Raw genomic sequence first — 21,174 nt, 5'->3', positions numbered from 1 at the left:
TTGAACTCATCTTACATGTGTTCAAATGTGTCGATAGAAAGAATAACGCGAGGAAGAGCTTGCAACGGGACAGGTGAGTAAACGCTATTTTTTATTTTTATTTAATTTTTTAAGAGTAAAGACTATATTTCTTGTCAGGGAGTGTGTTATTATGTGAAATATACAGTACACAACGGCTGAAATTCTAACTTTTTTTATTTTTTTTATACTGTTTGAAATCATCTGTGTAAGGCTCAGGACTATAAGATGTTTCGTCCAATAATTGCATTAGGTTGCAAAGATTCTTTGAAAATTTTTTATTTTTTTAGTTCTGCTGAGTAGATGACTCAGAAACTGCTTACCCAACCTTTAAACAACTTCATACAACCATCCTAGAAACTGTGTGCAGCTTTAAAGTATTAAATATAATAAAAGCAAAGCTAAATTAAATAAATAATAAATAAATAATATTCCTCTTTTTGAATGCTGTACTCCCAAAAACATCAGAACAATACTGGAGTGTGGAAGAGACAGAATAGCATTGATATTACAAGACATTATACACAATTGTCTACATTTCATATCCTCTTACTCTTAAATCCTCCAGTTCAAGAGGCCACTGGACAACTATGAAGCTACTTCACCCATCAAAGAGCCTCCTTTATATGCTCCTAACCTTTGGTAACGTGCAGATTTCTTTTTTTGTGTGTGTGAATTTATATATTGTGATGATTTTTCTTCATATTTCTTCATGAAAAAGCACTTTCAGAAAGGTAGATATGACACTTAAGTTAATTATAAAAATTAGCCAACTACGCTGAAGGTATTTAAGGGGCCAGTATCTTTTTAATACATCATTATCCTATTAGGTAAATAGTTTCCAATCTGAACAGTATTTATCTTGGTCAAAAACAAGGATCTAAACTAAATCTTATTAGTTAATACTAGTATGCTAGAATGCTAATTTGTTTTACAATCAAATATGTTCTTCTGAAATCCTTTTTACTCTCTCTTTCCTGCTAGGACCCTTTCTAGGTGGGATGTTGATCCCTGTTGCAGTGAACATTGGGGATACTGCGATTTTCACTTGTAATGAGACATGTAATGGACATCTCTTATGGACTTTCCACACTAACAATGAAAATCTGGAAGTTTTAAAATGTATCCAAGAGATTTGCACCAAAGGAGACCACTTTAAGAACAGAGTGAGCCTTAAGCCTGGAAACATGTCTCTAGGCCTGTATCCTGTTCTGTACAATGATGAAGGCTGGTACATGGTCAAATGTGATTCAGTGTTTCGCTGTGAATTCCACTTAGAAGCTCTTGGTAAGTTCTTATTTTTTAGTTAGTGATGACACATGATTATTTAATGGTAATGTTTATCACCCTAAATAAGGTGCTTACCACTGTTAGATGTGATCTAATGCTTTGTATTGTTTCCTTTCATTGTTTAGTACCAACTACTGTGATCACCTCAGTCAGAAGCAACGTCACACTACCCTGCTACGCACGCACAGAGAAACGAATTACTGATGATGCTGTGAACATCCTGTGGAAAAAAGATGGCCAAACGGTGTTACAAGTTCAAAAAGGAATTACAACATATGGCTCAGGTTTTACAGGCAGGGCATCAATTTCACTTCACCATTATAAGCACGGAGATCTTTCCCTTAACATGCTCAGGGTCACCACATCAGATAAGGGATTGTACCAGTGCTATCACAGAACTACAGAAGAACTGGGTTATCCTGGTGCTGTCACTCTCAATGTTACAGGTTGTTAAATTATTACATTTTTTACACTTTCTTTTTTCTCCTGTAATAGAAAAAAACAAAGTTTAACTAAAACTGTGAAATTCTTTCTTCAGCTGATCAAAAGTTCTATACAAAAAAGTTTGGTGGAAATCTCACCCTGGACCTGTTTGGCTCTGACCGTGTAAAGGTAACTTTCACCGGTCACATGAACACTTGACAATAACTGTGGAACACACATTATTTATTCACTCATACACTTATTTATCTAACACACACACTCAGTCTACACCTCAAATTTGCACATAATATTCAGTACCTGTACATACAAAAACTGTCTATTGTAATATACCTGCACATACAACTGTCAATTTATATATTTTTATTCCTTATTTACTTGTTTTATTTTTTATTATCTGTGTTTTTTGTTCTGTCACTGTCATTCTGTTACACTGTGGAAGCTTCTGTCACGAAAACAAATTCCTCGTATGTGTAAACATACCTTGCAATAAAGCTCATTCTGATATTTTTACTTCAGGAAGGCCTTATATCTGCAGTCTTGGTAAAATTTAGGAAAACTTTTTTTGGCAAAAAAGATCAATTTGTAGTGATGTATGAAGCACAGCTCACACAGAAGTCACTTTCAATTCCAAATACCCACAGAATGTAAAATACTTTAATTACAAATCACATAATGGCCTTTTTCCTGTTATGTTTACATTGCTGACAGGCATCTTAAATCATTAAGGTTGGGCTGCACAACTATTATTCTTGCCATAATGATAATGTCAGATGTGGCCACACTGTGCTGCTTCTTAAGCATTATTCTGCACTTTTTCTTGATAAACTTTATTCTGCACTTTTTCTATTTTTCTATTCTATCTATAAGCTTGAGATGCTAAACTTGTGATATAAGCTTTTTTTTATTGATTTGGTTTTATTTTTAAGTAAAAAAAAAAAAAAAGTAGGTACACACAATGTTTACAGTGTGTCTGTGTATTCTATTAACTTTTATGATCAAAAGTCATATGAATGTGTGACTATGACTAATCTATTAACAAATTCAAATCATGAAATTTACAGAAGATGAAAAGGTATATTACTGTTATGTCTTAATAGCTACTGTAATCGCTTTAGTAACTGTTTTAGTTATTTTACCAGACTCTGTTGAATATCAGAATATAATTATATTATACATTAATATTTATATCATACTATACTATTAATTTAAAGAGTTTTCCTTTTATATATGTGTATGTATATATATATTGAGTTATTTACTGTGACTTTTCAGTGTTCCTAATAATTTTTGTTCTTTATAAAATTTGAAAAAATATAATAAAATCAGATATTGTACAGTTGAGATCTCTTAATTCCAATAACCAACAAATGTACACAAATTACAAAAAAACAAGAATCCAGTATAAGCGTAATGTCATGACTAAAAATATTATGTTATCTCTGTTTTCATGTGTCTGTGCAGGCTACAGTGAACACGATTATGTCATGTGACTAACCTTGTGCGTACATCTGTGTATGTTTAGTCACTCTGAGAACTCCAGAATCCTTAAAAACTCAAATGACCACAAATTCTGCCAAAAGATATCCTTGAGGTAAACTTGAAAATATCTGAATACAATAGCATAACCATAATGTAACTAATGCTTCCTAATACCCTGCTAATAAACACAACTGGATTAGTGTTGAACTCTAATTGGCGGAACTAGATCGTTCAGCTCAATAAAAGGCTTTAGAGATCTATAGGCCTACTGTACTGTACATGGCAAAGCAAATCACTACTGGAGTGATATACAGGTGAGTGCCAGAAACATTGTTGCTATTGAGACATAAAAAAACAAATCTAATGAAAGAATGCCATGTAAAAATTGTTTTATATTTATGCTGCATGATTGTGTTAGTATCAAATTCAGACTTGATTTTGAATAGACTTGAATTCAAAATATGCTGTTTTTCAGATTGCAAGATGAAGAACTTTGTTATGACCATTATGGTTCTGACCGTAATTGCTGATGTGAGTAGGCCTACATTGATTTCATTTACTTTATATATTTTGGTCAATCATGATTCATCAGTTCATTTATACATGCTTTGATCACTTTGATACTTCTCTTTTAGATTACCTCAGCTAAGGTAAGACCATTCATATAATCAGAATGATCAGAGTTATGTTTGTTAACACTGGCACTTTAAGCTACACTTATTTTTAAAAGTTGCATCTGATTAACGGTCTGAATGGTGAACTGGTTACTGGGGTAAATGGAGTTAACCCTCTGTTGGTGGGTGGTCTGAACACACATGTGCTTTCTGGTGGTCCTGCTGTTATAGGACAGCTTCCATTAGCATAGGTAGGAACTGAAGATTTACCACTTAAAGGAAAAATACCCCCAAATATGAAAATATGCTGAAAATCTACTCAGACCATCCAAGATGTTAATGAGTTTGTTTCTTTTTTAATCTGAACTGATTTGGAGAAATTTAACATTACATCACTTGCTCTGCAGTGAATGGGTGCCGTCAGAATAAGAGTCCAAACAGCTGATAAAAACATCACAATAATCCACAAGTGATCCACACGACTCCAGTCCATCAATTAATGCCTTGTAAAGTGAAAAGCTACGTGTTTATAAGAAACAAATCTGTTGTTAAAGCATTTTAACTTTAAACCATCACTTCTGGCCAAAATACAAGTCCATAATGATCCATAATAACACTTCCTCCAGTGAAAATGTCCATCCCCTGTTGTGGTCTCACATCAAAATCCACCGGCATATTTGTTTTGATCTATTCTGGATTTTCTTTTTTACTTGTAAATGATGTTTGATCTGTGCATATTTCTCTCCGAAATTAAGATGAGTTTACTTTTTCAATGGAGAAAGCAGTTTTATGGATAGTGAATTTTAGCTATGGTTTGAAGTTAAAAACATCTTGATGGATTTATTTATTACAAACACAGCTTTTCACTTCACAAGGCATTAATTGATGGACTGGAGTCATGTGGATTGCTTGTGGATTATTGTGATGTTTTTGTCAGCGGTTTGAGCCCTCATTCTGATGGCACCCATTCACTTCAGATGATCCATTGGTGAGCAAGTGAAGTAATGTTATTTTCTCCAAATCTGTTCCAATGAAGTGACAAATTTTTTACAGTACATCTTGGATGGCCTGAGGGTGAGTAAATGTTCAGCAAATAAAATTTTTTTTGGGCGAACTATTGTCCCACTAAAAGATAATGTTTTACACAGACAATAACTAACTCTTTTGTGTCTGACAGATTCTGCCTGCTGCTTTTCTTCCTCCATTTGTGCTTCAGCACCCACCTGTGGCCGCAGTTCCCTATGGTCCCCCCAACATTGGACCTCAGCTGGCTTACCCTTTCGCTTCACCTAATGGGGTATTTGTTCATTTTTATTCACAATGTTTGTGCAACAATATGCATTTAATTCTGTCTAAATTAATGTAATTTGGGGTGTTGTTGTGGACTGTTCTGATCAACAGGGTTTGCCGTATTACATTGGTGGGCCCCAGAATCAACCAGCCATAATGCCTCCGCAGCAACAAGTTGCGGTACACAACAAGTTGCTAGTACTATTCTAATACTATAAATTATATGTATGGACTATAAATATATTCATGAAACTCATTCCTAATACTTTTAGGCTGGACAAGGCCCTACTGGATATAATCAAGCTGTACCATCATTTGATGAAGCAATTACTGGCAAAACCATTGTTTTTTTTAGGCCAATTTTGGCCACTCATTCAAAATCTCCTCTGTAAAAACCTTGAACTTTATCCTATTCACTTGTAGTATGCTTAAAACTACTAATAACTAACTGGTTATTATCTATTCAGTTCATATGATTTCTGATATGTAAGTTTGTAGAAAAAAAGTGTACTGTAATTTAATTGTTTAGCAATATGCAGTGTTTGTGCAATGTTCAAAAGGCAGAATTCCTGCCTTCCACATAACTGTGTTAAATCATTCTTCTCAGCGCTCCTTCCTCAGAAGGACCACTGCAAGACCACCTGTCTCAATCACCCAGGTTTGTAGAAAAAATATTTAGTATTTTTCAAAAATCTATTGAGTGGTATCCTGCATTATAACATGATTTATTATCTATACAGATGCCAGCCCAGGTCAACCCTGCTGTGTCTGGAAATCCTGTTGGGTAAATTTGAGTGAAGTATGTGTTGAAATAGCTTAGGTGTGTTTTATACATGTGTTGACACAGTTACACATTGTTTTTATTGTACAATAATTAATACTCTTGCTGAGGAGCTGATTGAGTTTGTTTCTTTTCACAGATACTTTCAAGAGATCGTCTCTGCAATAAATGTAATTTTTTATTTAGAATATTACAGAATTATTGATAAGTATAATGTACTTTAGTAAAATGTCTAATGCTTTGCTTTATACTGACAAATTGTCAACAGTTGTAACAAATGTTTATACTGAATATTGAATAAAAGTCGCTAGTTTGTTGCAACAGTGAATATTTTCACCCTCTTAATCATATGATAATATTATGGCCACACTTGAAAGTTTGTTTATTGTGTTATATTGCCATCTATGGCAACAGTGTTCATGAAGTTACTGCGGAACATTTTTAAAAAGAAAGAAATAAAGAAACAATTCCACTGTAAGTATTTATTTTATCTTTTGAAATGTATTAATATAATAATACAATTAATACTATCATGATAATCATCATCATCCACATTATCACTGTTTTAAAAAGATCAATTTAATCTATTTGTTTTTCTATTCCCTGTCCCTAATTTGTCTCAGTACCTCACTCATCTCTCCATTAAGGCTACACTGTAAAAAAAATCTGTAGATCTTATGGTAAAAAAACGGCAGCTGTGGTTGCCGGAATTTTACCGTAAAAATTACAGTAGCAACATTTTAGGTTTTACGGTTTTAACTTAAATTGACTGTTAAATACCATAATTTCATTAACTGATATAATGTTAATATACCAACCTATTGAAGTAGCTTACTGAAATCTGTTTTGTACCTTTGTAATACACTGATAACCTCCAAATGCAGGTGGTGACGAGAAAGTCACATGATGAATCAAAGCCCATCACAAGCAGCTTTTAAATAATAACATATATAGAAGGTGCACAGTGTCATTCACACGAACACTAAACACCATCATCGTAACACACATGAAACTGAAGTAATGCAATAAACATTCATTTAACAACATTAGGTGTAACACACTACCCTAATATACAAAACTGATAAGAAAAAACGAATAAGAATCAGTCATTTCAACAAAAAAAACATCACATTTGAAATGTAATGCAGGGAATTCTGGGAGTACTATTCTAATACTATAAATTATATGTATGGACTATAAATATATTCATGAAACTCATTCCTAATACTTTTAGGCTGGACAAGGCCCTACTGGATATAATCAAGCTGTACCATCATTTGATGAAGCAATTACTGGCAAAACCATTGTTTTTTTTAGGCCAATTTTGGCCACTCATTCAAAATCTCCTCTGTAAAAACCTTGAACTTTATCCTATTCACTTGTAGTATGCTTAAAACTACTAATAACTAACTGGTTATTATCTATTCAGTTCATATGATTTCTGATATGTAAGTTTGTAGAAAAAAAGTGTACTGTAATTTAATTGTTTAGCAATATGCAGTGTTTGTGCAATGTTCAAAAGGCAGAATTCCTGCCTTCCACATAACTGTGTTAAATCATTCTTCTCAGCGCTCCTTCCTCAGAAGGACCACTGCAAGACCACCTGTCTCAATCACCCAGGTTTGTAGAAAAAATATTTAGTATTTTTCAAAAATCTATTGAGTGGTATCCTGCATTATAACATGATTTATTATCTATACAGATGCCAGCCCAGGTCAACCCTGCTGTGTCTGGAAATCCTGTTGGGTAAATTTGAGTGAAGTATGTGTTGAAATAGCTTAGGTGTGTTTTATACATGTGTTGACACAGTTACACATTGTTTTTATTGTACAATAATTAATACTCTTGCTGAGGAGCTGATTGAGTTTGTTTCTTTTCACAGATACTTTCAAGAGATCGTCTCTGCAATAAATGTAATTTTTTATTTAGAATATTACAGAATTATTGATAAGTATAATGTACTTTAGTAAAATGTCTAATGCTTTGCTTTATACTGACAAATTGTCAACAGTTGTAACAAATGTTTATACTGAATATTGAATAAAAGTCGCTAGTTTGTTGCAACAGTGAATATTTTCACCCTCTTAATCATATGATAATATTATGGCCACACTTGAAAGTTTGTTTATTGTGTTATATTGCCATCTATGGCAACAGTGTTCATGAAGTTACTGCGGAACATTTTTAAAAAGAAAGAAATAAAGAAACAATTCCACTGTAAGTATTTATTTTATCTTTTGAAATGTATTAATATAATAATACAATTAATACTATCATGATAATCATCATCATCCACATTATCACTGTTTTAAAAAGATCAATTTAATCTATTTGTTTTTCTATTCCCTGTCCCTAATTTGTCTCAGTACCTCACTCATCTCTCCATTAAGGCTACACTGTAAAAAAAATCTGTAGATCTTATGGTAAAAAAACGGCAGCTGTGGTTGCCGGAATTTTACCGTAAAAATTACAGTAGCAACATTTTAGGTTTTACGGTTTTAACTTAAATTGACTGTTAAATACCATAATTTCATTAACTGATATAATGTTAATATACCAACCTATTGAAGTAGCTTACTGAAATCTGTTTTGTACCTTTGTAATACACTGATAACCTCCAAATGCAGGTGGTGACGAGAAAGTCACATGATGAATCAAAGCCCATCACAAGCAGCTTTTAAATAATAACATATATAGAAGGTGCACAGTGTCATTCACACGAACACTAAACACCATCATCGTAACACACATGAAACTGAAGTAATGCAATAAACATTCATTTAACAACATTAGGTGTAACACACTACCCTAATATACAAAACTGATAAGAAAAAACGAATAAGAATCAGTCATTTCAACAAAAAAAACATCACATTTGAAATGTAATGCAGGGAATTCTGGGAATGTCAATTTACGTTATTACTGTAAATTTACATTATTCACTGTAAATTATACTGTCTTTTTCACTTCCAAAAATGGTATACTACCGTAAAATTACATGTAATGTCCAATAGCGTTTTTCACCGTATATAGTAGGGGAATTTACCATTAACCATTTAACAGGTTTTTACTGTAGCATTTTTACAGTCTTTTACCATTAAATTCATGGTCCTTTTTTACAGTGTATGCATTCTTTTGCAGTCAGTCTCTCACAAAGCTCATTTCTGACGTGGCCACTGGTTCACATAGACTTCTATTTAAAGAAATCCATAACAATTATTATGATTCACACTATGTCGAAACTATGGTTGCTACAGAAAAGATTGTATTATCCTCCCACATAATGGCATCAGGACAGAAAAAGTCGCAAATCATCAAAAGTTACACAGACATAGACAAAATAATATTTGTTCATAATATACCATTTAAAGCTAGGGTCAATAAGATTTTGTTTAGAGAGATAGATAGATAGATAGATAGATAGATACGTTCTTTTATTAAAATACTTTTAATAAATATTATTATTCTGCATTATGCAGGATACATTAAAGCAACCAAAGGTGGTTTTTAAAATTCTGTTCTTCTGAACATTATAGCCACAAATAAATAAATAAATAAATCAAAATAAATCAAAATCATACCACTGGAGTAATGGCTGCTGAAAATTAAACTTTTAAAATATTTGAAAATATAAAACAGTTATTTTATTTTGTAATAATAAATCACAATATTACTGTTTTACTGCATTTTTGATCAAATAAAGCCTTGGCGAGCCTTGATGAAGCGACTCCAACAAATTGTACAGACCCCAAACGGTAAAGTGTGTGATTCAGCACAGGTATTTTAAGTAGAGTGCAAATGTTATATGTCACAACTACTGTGCTTATCAAGGCCATGATATAAACAGTTTTGAGGTTGACAAGTTTATAATGCAAATAAGTAATTTCTGATTAACGACTTCATAATAATGATAATTAATCAAAACACACATACTGTGCATATACAGACATACTCAAACCCAGACAATAAATTGATGGAAACAATTAGCAGCTCAGTTGACCATAATGATACATGTCTATATATAACGCGGTATAGACAAATTGAGGCACATGACACACCGTATGTGTCACAGCTACAGCAACCTGATATTATAAGAGGACATGCAGCAGTTTAAAAGCAAAGGGGAAAAGAAGCTAATAGTTCGCACTTCTGCTCTGCCTTGAATGTACTTTTTATTTCTTTAATATTCTGCATTTATTGTCAGTTATTGATGTATTGCCTTTATTGATTATTATTAGTATATATAGACAGCACCAGTAAGGAGTCTTTCAAGAATGTATCTAAATATTTTATTTCTAAGGACTGTGTCGCAATGTTTTTAGACTTTAGTATATGTTCCATTTCATAGATTTTTTTTTTTATCCACAGATAACCAAGATGAAGTTTCAGGCCATCTTTTCCATGGCTGGTCTTCTCAGCATTTGCACTTGTGCTCCTGTAAGTGTCCAATGATAAATGAATGTCTTCTTCTGGAATCTATAGTAACAAATCTGTTTGTGTTTCTCAGATCTACCAGCCACACATTGGAATAATTGCAAGTAACAGTAATGAGGTATGTTTCGTGTGCATTTTGACATGAATTTTATACAAAATGTTATATATTAAATCCTACCATTTAAAAGTTTAGGGTCAATAAGATGTTTTAAAAGTTTCTTTTGCTCACCAAGACTGCATTTATTTGATCAAAAACAAAGTAAAAGCAGTAATACTGCAAAATATTATTACAAATTAAAATAATGCTTTTCTATTTTAATATTTCAAAATATGATTTAAGGCTGTGGCAAAGCTGAATTTTCAGCATCATTACTCCAGTATTCAGTGTCACATGATCCTTCAGAAATCATTCTATTATTGGCTGACTTTTTTTGGGATTCATTGATTAATAGAAAGTTTAAAAGAAATCTTTTGATTAATTGTAGATGTCTTTACTGTAAAAAAATATGGTGTATAAATACATATATTAAATTACTAATCCCAAACTTTTGAATGGTAGTGTACATTTTTGTTTTATGTTATGCTCATGTCTCTTTTTCCTTCTTTGTAGGTTTTGCGTTTCAATGGACTCACCCTGGCAGGTATGGGTTTGGGTCCAGCACAGGTAATTCAGCATCCAGTCATGTAAAAAAACTAATACGAAGATAGCTTGAACATTTGAGGGTAAAATCTGCCATAACGTAATTGCCTTGTATATGACAGAGATATATAATTTCTTAACCTGAAACAAGGAATTAACTGTTATCTTAATATGGTGTTCTGTTGGTATGGTTTGGTGCTCATTAAGGGCTGATTTAAATCTTTGCTTTCTTTCTCCTTAGGGAACTGCATTTTTCCCTCCCTTCCTGATTCAGCAGCAGCCCCCACAGGTGCTGAACTTCAATCCTGCGATGCAGGGACCCTTCCTGCCCCCTCAAATAAACCAGCTGAACCCAGCACAGTTGCCCCCATTGCTGCAGGAGCAGCCTATACCTGGCATTGGTCCCAACAATGGCTTACCAACACAGAACCTTCCCCCGGTACAGACAGACAGGGAACATCGTGCACTCATGGATTTTTTGCTCCTTTTTTTTTGTTCCACAAGTTTTTTAAAAATTATTCTCACAAATCTTATCTGGAGAGTAAAAAAAGTCATGTTTGTTTTTAGGGATTTCCATTCTTCCTGACTAATCTATATCCTCTGAGGAACACTCCTGTAAGGCTGATACCCAACCAGAACACTGGTCCAAGTATTCAAGGTTGGGACACGATGCAACCAATGCAGCCAGTGCAACCAATGCAGCCAGTGCAACCAATGCAACCAATGCAACCAATACAACCAATCCAGGTATTGTAAAACCATTTTTCCTCACATTTTCTTCTCATTTCAATTGGTTGACTAGGCAAAAATGTGATTTTTACAAAGAAAAATGATTAAATGAAAAGTGTATTACCTCCAAGAAGGAAACAATGAAAATATTTATTTTAATAAATAGTTAATAAATATTTAATATTAAATGATAAAATTTAATTACATGAATCACATTACTCTGATGTAGTCTTAAGGGGCTTGTATTTGTGTTTTCTTAGACATTTTACAGAGAATGTTTCACATTTTTCAGAACAGGGGAAAGTCAGACCCGAAGGTAACGTCTGCTCCTGATTACCGTGGTGATCGGCCCGGTCCGGGAACTGGAGAGGTGTTTTCAGAAGCAATCTTTTGTTAACATGTTGTTAATAACCAAACCTGACAAAATATTGCTGGACAGAATAATTACTGTAGAATTTGTAGACAGTTTGTTAACCAGCTCTGTCTCTGACAGGGGCATCCTGGGTTCCCATTGTTTGAGCCATAGGCTCAGAAGATTTCATTATTAAAAAGGTATTAAAATTTGTATATTATAATAGGATATCATTCCAGTTAATTTATCAGTATGTAAATTTGTCGTTGGCTTTCCAGATATCCCACCACGGAGACCCCTCAAAGGAGACATTGTTGTTCAACTTGGACATATCCATATGTTACCAAATAAATAAAAGATGATCGATTTATATTGTCTATAGTTATTATTATTTTTTTATGTTGAAAATTGTCTTTTGTACTTCTGCTGAAACTTGATTAGGAGCAGTGCTTTCTTGTATTAACAATTAAGAATAAATCACCCAACTTCAGTGACAAAATGATCAAAGTCACAGTGTTGATGCTAATAGTTTTAATGAGCAGATTCTCAAGAGTAATGATTAAAGCAGAAAATTCAGCAATCTGTGGTTGAGTGAACAACTATAAAGAGGCATTAATTAGCAATAAAATAAAAAACTACAGTATACATTGAAATTCTATGCTGAGTTATACAAACCCAATTCCAAAAAAGTTGGGACACTGTACAAATTGTGAGTAAAAAAGGAATGGAATAATTTACAAATCTCATAAACTTATATTTTATTCACAATAGAATATAGATAACATATCAAATGTTGAAAGTGAGACATTTTGAAATGTCATGCCAAATATTGGCTCATTTTGGATTTCATGAGAGCTACACATTCCAAAAAAGTTGGGACAGGTAGCAATAAGAGGCCGGAAAAGTTAAATGTACATATAAGGAACAGCTGGAGGACCAATTTGCAACTTATTAGGTCAATTGGCAACATGATTGGGTATAAAAAGAGCCTCTCAGAGTGGCAGTGTCTCTCAGAAGTCAAGATGGGCAGAGGATCACCAATTCCCCCAATGCTGCGGCGAAAAATAGTGGAGCAATATCAGAAAGGAGTTTCTCAGAGAAAAATTGCAAAGAGTTTGAAGTTATCATCTACAGTGCATAATATCATCCAAAGATTCAGAGAATCTGGAACAATCTCTGTGCGTAAGGGTCAAGGCTGGAAAACCATACTGGATGCCCGTGATCTTCGGGCCCTTAGACGGCACTGCATCACATACAGGAATGCTACTGTAATGGAAATCACAACATGGGCTCAGGAATACTTCCAGAAAACATTGTCGGTGAACACAATCCACCGTGCCATTCGCCGTTGCCGGCTAAAACTCTATAGGTCAAAAAAGAAGCCATATCTAAACATGATCCAGAAGCGCAGGCGTTTTCTCTGGGCCAAGGCTCATTTAAAATGGACTGTGGCAAAGTGGAAAACTGTTCTGTGGTCAGACGAATCAAAATTTGAAGTTCTTTTTGGAAAACTGGGACGCCATGTCATCCGGACTAAAGAGGACAAGGACAATCCAAGTTGTTATCAGTGCTCAGTTCAGAAGCCTGCATGTCTGATGGTATGGGGTTGCATGAGTGCGTGTGGCATGGGCAGCTTACACATCTGGAAAGGCACCATCAATGCTGAAAGGTATATCCAAGTTCTAGAACAACATATGCTCCCATCCAGACGTCGTCTCTTTCAGGGAAGACCTTGCATTTTCCAACATGACAATGCCAGACCACATACTGCATCAATTACAACATCATGGCTGCGTAGAAGGATCCGGGTACTGAAATGGCCAGCCTGCAGTCCAGATCTTTCACCCATAGAAAACGTTTGGCGCATCATAAAGAGGAAGATGCGACAAAGAAGACCTAAGACAGTTGAACAACTAGAAGCCTGTATTAGACAAGAATGGGACAACATTCCTATTCCTAAACTTGAGCAACTTGTCTCCTCAGTCCCCAGACGTTTGCAGACTGTTATAAAAAGAAGAGGGGATGCCACACAGTGGTAAACATGGTCTTGTCCCAACTTTTCACAATTTGTACAGTCCCAACTTTTTTGGAATCGGGTTTGTATAAAAGCTGGATGTTCGTCTGTGGAAAAAGAGGGATGCCACACAGTGGTAAACATGGTCTTGTCCCAACTTTTTTGAGATGTGTTGATGCCATGAAATTTAAAATCAACTTATTTTTCCCTTAAAATGATAAATTTTCTCAGTTTAAACATTTGATATGTCATCTATGTCGTATTCTGAATAAAATATTGAAATTTGAAACTTCCACATCATTGCATTCTGTTTTTATTCACAATTTGTACAGTGTCCCAACTTTTTTGGAATCGGGTTTGTATAAAAGCTGGATGTTCGTCTGTGGAAAAAGAAGAGGTTATTTAAAGGCAAAGGTTTTTAATCAAACTGATTTTATTTATTTTGTGTACTGCAATCTGTCCTACCAATGTAGTTTTTGTATATGGTTCTTTCCTAGTTTGTCCCACGATCACTTTCAGACTCTGCCTGGAGAAATCAGAGTCAAAAGCAATGTTGAAAGAATTAATGAACAAACAAACAAATAAGAGAATCTAAAATATATATTCAAATAATTCAAAACCAGCTGTCATTCTTAATTTGAGAACCAAAATACTGACCTTTATGAATGCAGGGAGCTGCAAAGACAACCAGGACATTCAAAAGACCAAGAAAAAAATTATACATTGAAACAAGAAAGAGAATACTGTTGGGTGAAAAATTATTCTAGGTACTAGAAGATATCTATAATGTAACTGATGTGATATTAGTACATAGTCCTGATTACTTACAAGCTGTGTAATGCCATATTCAAATGAGATTCTTTGCTGTTGGGAACAAATGTACAACAGATGGTTTTTATTTGATTAAAAAAAAAGAAAGAAAGAAAGAAATAGTGGCCAGATATGCAAGGTCATTCAAAGACTACAGATGAAGGTGAAATGACTTACCGTTTCAGTTGGATTGTAGATGAGCTTCACATAAGGCTGTTAGCTATAGAAAGTATATTTACAGAGTTAGATTTGGTAAACTGAATTTAAACGTTCTTTTAATGTTTTATTCTTTCTATTTATTTGATATTTTAAGCATGTTGAATGTTCATTATAGAGCCTGTTACCTGAGGGCCATAGAGGGAGAAACCCTGACCATACTAAAAGTGATAAAAAATATTAATTGAAGTACACTACAAAGAAATCTTATGGAACTTATTTCACAATAATAAAACAAGTTTTATAATAAAAACAACTTTACCCCCAGTTCCTGAGGTCTATTCACTCCACCCTGTAAATAATTCACAAATGGTATATATTTTTTCAACATGAAACATTACCATATCTAAAAGATCTAAGACTTTATTACCATTTTTGGTGACTGCATCTGTCCTTTGCCCTGGATGGAAAGAAGGATAAAACTTTATTGCTTTTTGTCTATTTAAATTATAACTCTTATTATCTGTTCAATGCGTCAAATTAAACAAGTATGAAATAAAATAGACAATGTAAACTATTGCAAATGGAAAATGAATGGCAAAGTATTATCTTTACTTGGACTGTTTCATTCACTTACTTTTGGTAAGAGGAAGACATTCTCTCCCTGGAAACAAGGTGCACATTTATTCTGATTTTATCTTCTGCTTTAATTGTATTTTCTTGAAATACAGTATGTTAGGTTAATTAATGTCAGTTTCCCCAATTTAGTGGCATTACCTCCTTTAGATGGAAAGCACTAACATTCTGTTAAAGGGAGAACATATTTATGTTTATTTATTTTTGCTTTTTGATATATTTACTCATCTCAAAATATTAAAGATTACTTTTATTTCTGGGTACAAAACAACAGCACCATAAGTTTCGCTCACCTGCAAAGTGACATTGTCAGCCTATGTTGATCCAAGTGAATACAAATATTAATCACAGATTAGAAGCTTCAAATGCATTCAGTTCATGACATTTACCTCCGGTTTCACAAACAAGGCTTAAGCCTAGTCCCAGACTAAAATGCATGTCTGGTCTGATTTAACTGAGAGAAACTTGCATATTTTAAGATATGTCTCATGTTTTGTCTCAAGATGCTCCTAATTGAACTATGGCCTCATCCTGGCTTAACCTAAGCCCTGTCTGTGAAACCAGGCCATAATGTCTTTGGTTGAATTATCAGCATCTTACCTTGAAGATTGGTATGAACTGTCTGTTTTCCTAGAACATGAATCAAAATGAACTTATAAATCTATACACAACCAATAACCATTTATTCCATGAATGAATTTGTGCAAAGTGCATGTTAATATTAGCAATATGATCTTACCATCATGTCGGGACTCAGGGGTTTTCCAAAGAGTGGATTCATTTGATTCTCTCTACCTCATCTACTAGAGCTTGGGTTGGGTGTGTTGGCATCCTATCCAGCTGAAGGCATTTAACAAAATTAATAATTCATTTTCATATTCCAGCAAATCTGTTTTTCCACATTAATAATAATATGTCATTCTGTTTATCCCAGGATGAGGGCAATAGCACATTGTTTTCATGTCTTAAAGACTCTAGAAACTAATGGAACTCCAGGAACTTAAGTCTTTAGGCATTAAATCTGCAGTCTAACTTACTTTGTGAGATGGTCTACCAGCTCTGCCATTCTTCTGTGGTTTTCTGGCTCCTCCCCATCTATGCCATTGTCCACTCTTCTGTGCACCTTGGTTCAAAGTGAACCCTTGTCTAGTCAACTCAGACTCATCACCCTACAGCAGAAGATAAAACTAATGTTTATTGTACTGCATAGTGATTGCAAACATTGCAAAAAGTGTTACCCACTCTGTCTTCTCCATTTTGACCAGGGAACACTGGATTTTGTCCAAATGGAGAGCCATTATATGGATCTTGTGCATGTTGCTCAGGTCCATCTGGATACAATGGGCCCACTGGATCTGACTGTAGTGAGTGTCAGTTTAAATATTTTGAACTAAAACCACCTTAAATAATTATACATAAAGTGAATGTAAAAAAAAAACATACAAAAACTGGACGCCCAAAATTCTTCTCCTATCTGGGTCTGATTGGAGTTCTGCCGCCTGGCTGAGGTTCGTTTACTCCTCCTTCTACTGGACCTGAGAAATATTTCTCTCCATTCACTGGGCTAACATGATCCCAGCGGTCTCTGTCATTGGGCTAATAAAAAAAAAATCATCAATGCATTAAAAATTTATAAAACCTGCCTTGACAATACATGTAAAACAGTGTGAAGCTCCACCATGATTCCAATATACACTGATATACTGTATACCCAAAATATCTGTCAGAATGCTGCTACTCACTTGAGCCGCCACCGCAACACACGATAATGCCACTAGAAACCACATTGCTTCTTTAAAATAATATGTACAATTTTCAGCAATAAATTTAAGTTTGCCCTCTCAAAGTTTGTCCCTGTTTCCAGCCGTGTCACACTGGTCTTGCTTCTCTCTTTATAAAAGGTAGTTGTTGAGCAATTGTCACTGTTGTTGTGACTCTTTTGTTTTGACCAAGGACTTATCAATTGTCAGAGAAATTGTTAGTTACAACTAAAAATACTAATACAAAGCTGATGTCATTCAGGGTGGCTACAACATAACAATATGTTGTAGTTCATTCAAGCATATTATTTCACAACTTTTACAAAATTCTTGCTTCAAAGAGCTGTATGTTGACTTTCTTATGATTCTTTCTGTATTGCAATATCAGTCAGACCGATTTAAGAAAGCTACAGAAGAATATCGTGTAGGAGGGATTGTACTGATTGCTAAACTAATTTGTTGCCTCAAGCTCACCTAATGTTTTAGGATTCTCCTGAATTTAGCAACAGCAGGCAGCAATTTAGGCATCAACATAACAGAGAGGTGTGGTATATATTGCTGTATTTAAATCCTCAGGCTGCTCAAATTATTATTCTATTTCTAGGCATCAGAGCAATAAATATTCTTCCTAAGAATATAATTTCTTTTCCTTTGGAGAATCATGAAGACAGTGATTTTATTTGGATGTTTTCTTGGTCTGTCTTTGGCATTCCAGGTATGTTTCAAAAGCTATTCTTTTGCATTTTACTCAGTTGCATATAAATAATGTGACAATGATTATTTTTTTATTGTAATCAGGCTGAAGTTCACCAGCGTGCGGATCGCTCATTATCCAGCTCGGATTCTGATGAGGTAAGTCAAAGAATGTAATCAAGAGTTAAAATGTAAAATTCAATATAATGTATCTGTCATAATGTCTCTTATCAGATTGGAGCTTTTTTTCTGAATCTACGTCAGCCTTTCCAGGTTCTCAACTCAGACCAGCTCTTTCAGCTGCTGATGGCCTTTTACTCTAGAACAGCCCCCGCCCCAGTGCCAGCGCCTCCCGCTGCCCCATCCACCGCCCCAACCCCGGTGCCAACCCTCGCACCCATCACAGCACGCTAAGGCCTGCTCCTTTGCTGAGAAAAATTACACTTTTCAGTTAACATGCAGCTGTCTAAATAATGATTAGTAGTGCTCTAATAGCCAGTGATATTAGTCTACATTTGAAACTGAAAAATAAACAAATGATTAGAAATACAAAAGCAAATCAGCTCTCTCTGGACACCCTGGAACATTAAAATTATTACTACACAATTACAGTTATGTGATGTTAAAGAAATTGTCCATAGATCCATTTGTTGTTGTTCTCAGTGTATTTCGGCAGTTTGTTACCATTAAAACAATTTTGCTTTTATCAGTTTTACTGTGTGTGATTCAGTATTTTGGATGTACGAAGTTTTAATGTATGAATACAATACATTTCACATGCCAGACTATATAGCACCCATGGAAATAATGCAATACAAATCGTAAAAAGGGAATAGTACAATAAATGTGTATTTATAGAAATAAAGTAACAAATATTTAACAAACAAATATTTAACCTAATAAATAAGAATTAAGGATTTATATAAGAAATAAGAATAAAGAGAGGAGTAAAGAAGAAGCCAAATCAAATGAGTGAAAAAATATGAGTGATGGTGTCTAACAAATACAAACCTTTTTAGGTTTGGTTTAAAAGGTTAGCAAACTTAGATAACCAAAGATGTTCTGGTATTCTGACACCATATTATTTCATTTATTATGATTTACTTGATTGATAATGACTGAAATAATCTGGCAACAACTGGAAAATTATTATTTGTTGTTGTTATTGATGACAAAAGCTGAAGAGATTTTAAATTGTGGCTCATTATACGACACACACTGTATTGGCAAAGCTCATGTTGGAATGTGCTGAAATCAACATTTGAAGACATCTGCCAGTAGTTAATACAACTTAACACAAGTAAATAATTAATTCTGTATTTTCTATTTTTTTTAATGCTATGATTGCTACACTCACTACCCCTAAACCATAACTCAACACACAACACTATTTAAATATATATAATAAACCTAAGGAGAAAGAAAATATATGAATATGTATCTGTTAGAGAAACATCACATTACATAAAATCCCCTCTTTATTAGGTTGCTTATCAACACAGATATTTTTTAAGAGCTGGTATCAACAACATAATCCTTCATGCTAAAGATATTTTCCCCATATTTCATCTAAGTTCACACAGGCTCTTTTGTTTTTTAAATAACATAATCATGCTTATATTTGTCACAATCATGGCAAGTCAACTCTTTTTTTCTCCTGATTTTTTTAAGTATTCTTATTCCTTTTGGCATATATATTTTTGATGATATCTAGAATGACACAGATATAAGGAAAGTTATAATTTATTATCAAAGAATCCCAGTCACATCCAGCCCTAAGGTGTGCCTTAATCTTTTGTTTTGTTTATGTGTTGCATAAACTCAGTATGTTTACAATTAATATACCATAACAGAGGCAACCATGTGACTCATTTCCCTATTTCCCAATTGTTGAGTAAAGTCCACCTTGCTAAATACTAAGCGTTACATTTTTTTTTCAAACATGTCACTCTGTTACTTCTGCTGATTGGCCAGTTGCATGTCAATAATGTATATATAAAGCATTTATCACTGCTGTATTGATGTCACACAGACAAGTCTCTCATGTATTTGGCATAAAGGTAAGAAGCAAAGGTAGACTAAATTAAGAGCATTTACATTTATATTTGGTCATTTAGAAGACATTTGTTTCCAATGTGACTTACACACTTTCTGTATTAGATCAGAGCTGCTCGTCCTGAGAACCATGAAATCTGTCCTGATCGTTGCTTGTGTCTTTGGACTCTGCTGTGCCGTGCTAGTGAGTTTCATTCCCTTTTTATTGCATGTGCATGTGATGTTTTACTCATTTTTACCACCACACTGTTCTGTAATGTAATCTATAACAATGGAAATGAAGTGATGATGGTGATGAAGATGCAAAATGTATTTTCCTTTGTAGGCAGAGGATGGAGAACTTCGAGAGAAGCGCTCATCAAGCCGTTCCTCAGAGGTAAATTCTCTTTGATTTTTGCCATTGCATAAAATCCTTGAATCAATGAATTTATCATGTTTTAGGCTACATTCTGAACATGTCATACATGATTGTCTTCATTTTGAAATCTGTTTTATATAGACTCTTTTCAATAGAAATCTTATCTGCTCTTCTACTGATATTTCTACAGAGACAACCTGGAGGCTTCTTCAACCCATACCCATTTCAGCGTCCCTATCCCTATCCGTACTTTCCCCCATACCAGCCTCAGCTTCTGCCTCAGCCTCTGCCTCCAAACAACAATGCTCTCCTCAGCCTCTTGCCATTCATCTTAGCACAGCTAGCATCCACTGCCCCTGCCCCTGCTCCTGCACCGGCCCCTGCACCAGCACCTGCCCCGGCCCCTGCACCTGCACCTGCCCCAGCTCCTGCTCCTGCTCCTGCCCCTGGTGGACGATAAGACACCAGTTACAACTGAGCATGTGTCTGATTGACTTGATACTCTTGTTAACTTTGCAGATCTTTTTTATGCTCAAACAGCAACATTCCAGTCTAACTAAAGTTGAAAAAGTGAAAAAGCATAATAGGACCCCTTTAAAACAAATAAACTTAGTATCATTG

General features: G+C 34.4%; 3 protein-coding genes and 1 pseudogene across 3 annotated transcripts; all 4 read left to right on the top strand.

Annotated features, from left to right (window-relative positions):
* Positions 1-1,950, top strand: LOC107556783 (uncharacterized). Its single transcript, XM_016239987.1, has 5 exons — positions 1-73; positions 587-660; positions 1,003-1,305; positions 1,434-1,754; positions 1,847-1,950. The coding sequence occupies exons 2-5, from the start codon at positions 609-611 to the stop codon at positions 1,948-1,950; spliced, it is 780 nt and encodes a 259-aa protein (XP_016095473.1). The 5' UTR covers positions 1-73; positions 587-608.
* Positions 1,951-3,714: 1,764 nt separating this feature from the next.
* Positions 3,715-7,666, top strand: LOC107556782 (uncharacterized; annotated as a pseudogene).
* A 2,627-nt stretch (positions 7,667-10,293) lies between these two features.
* LOC107556797 (amelogenin, X isoform-like) lies at positions 10,294-12,245 on the top strand. The gene is made up of 7 exons (XM_016240002.1): positions 10,294-10,353; positions 10,424-10,468; positions 10,961-11,014; positions 11,232-11,429; positions 11,558-11,737; positions 12,012-12,089; positions 12,213-12,245. The coding sequence occupies exons 1-7, from the start codon at positions 10,294-10,296 to the stop codon at positions 12,243-12,245; spliced, it is 648 nt and encodes a 215-aa protein (XP_016095488.1).
* Positions 12,246-20,325: 8,080 nt separating this feature from the next.
* Positions 20,326-21,013, top strand: LOC107556798 (cyclin-dependent kinase inhibitor 1C-like). Its single transcript, XM_016240004.1, has 3 exons — positions 20,326-20,379; positions 20,521-20,571; positions 20,744-21,013. Exons 1-3 carry the CDS (start codon positions 20,326-20,328, stop codon positions 21,011-21,013), a joined length of 375 nt encoding a protein of 124 aa, XP_016095490.1.
* Positions 21,014-21,174: the final 161 nt, after the last annotated feature.

The sequence above is a fragment of the Sinocyclocheilus grahami genome, unplaced genomic scaffold (genome assembly GCF_001515645.1).
Source record: "Sinocyclocheilus grahami isolate Dianchi unplaced genomic scaffold, SAMN03320097.WGS_v1.1 scaffold579.1, whole genome shotgun sequence".
Lineage (NCBI taxonomy): Eukaryota > Metazoa > Chordata > Actinopteri > Cypriniformes > Cyprinidae > Sinocyclocheilus > Sinocyclocheilus grahami.
The sequence above is the reverse complement of the archived record's forward strand: the minus strand, read 5'-3'. Positions and strand labels throughout refer to the sequence as shown.

Excerpts from the sequence above, each read along its gene's own strand:
- LOC107556783 (XM_016239987.1), top strand. The coding sequence starts at position 609 with ATGAAGCTACTTCACCCATCAAAGAGCCTCCTTTATATGCTCCTAACC. Across the intron at positions 1,306-1,433 it reads ATTCCACTTAGAAGCTCTTG|TACCAACTACTGTGATCACC; the intron begins GTAAGTTCTTAT and ends TTCATTGTTTAG. Across the intron at positions 1,755-1,846 it reads TGTCACTCTCAATGTTACAG|CTGATCAAAAGTTCTATACA; the intron begins GTTGTTAAATTA and ends TTCTTTCTTCAG.
- LOC107556797 (XM_016240002.1), top strand. The coding sequence starts at position 10,294 with ATGAAGTTTCAGGCCATCTTTTCCATGGCTGGTCTTCTCAGCATTTGC. Across the intron at positions 10,354-10,423 it reads GCATTTGCACTTGTGCTCCT|ATCTACCAGCCACACATTGG; the intron begins GTAAGTGTCCAA and ends TGTGTTTCTCAG. Across the intron at positions 11,738-12,011 it reads AACCAATACAACCAATCCAG|AACAGGGGAAAGTCAGACCC; the intron begins GTATTGTAAAAC and ends CACATTTTTCAG.
- LOC107556798 (XM_016240004.1), top strand. The coding sequence starts at position 20,326 with ATGAAATCTGTCCTGATCGTTGCTTGTGTCTTTGGACTCTGCTGTGCC. Across the intron at positions 20,380-20,520 it reads GACTCTGCTGTGCCGTGCTA|GCAGAGGATGGAGAACTTCG; the intron begins GTGAGTTTCATT and ends TTTCCTTTGTAG. Across the intron at positions 20,572-20,743 it reads CATCAAGCCGTTCCTCAGAG|AGACAACCTGGAGGCTTCTT; the intron begins GTAAATTCTCTT and ends ATATTTCTACAG.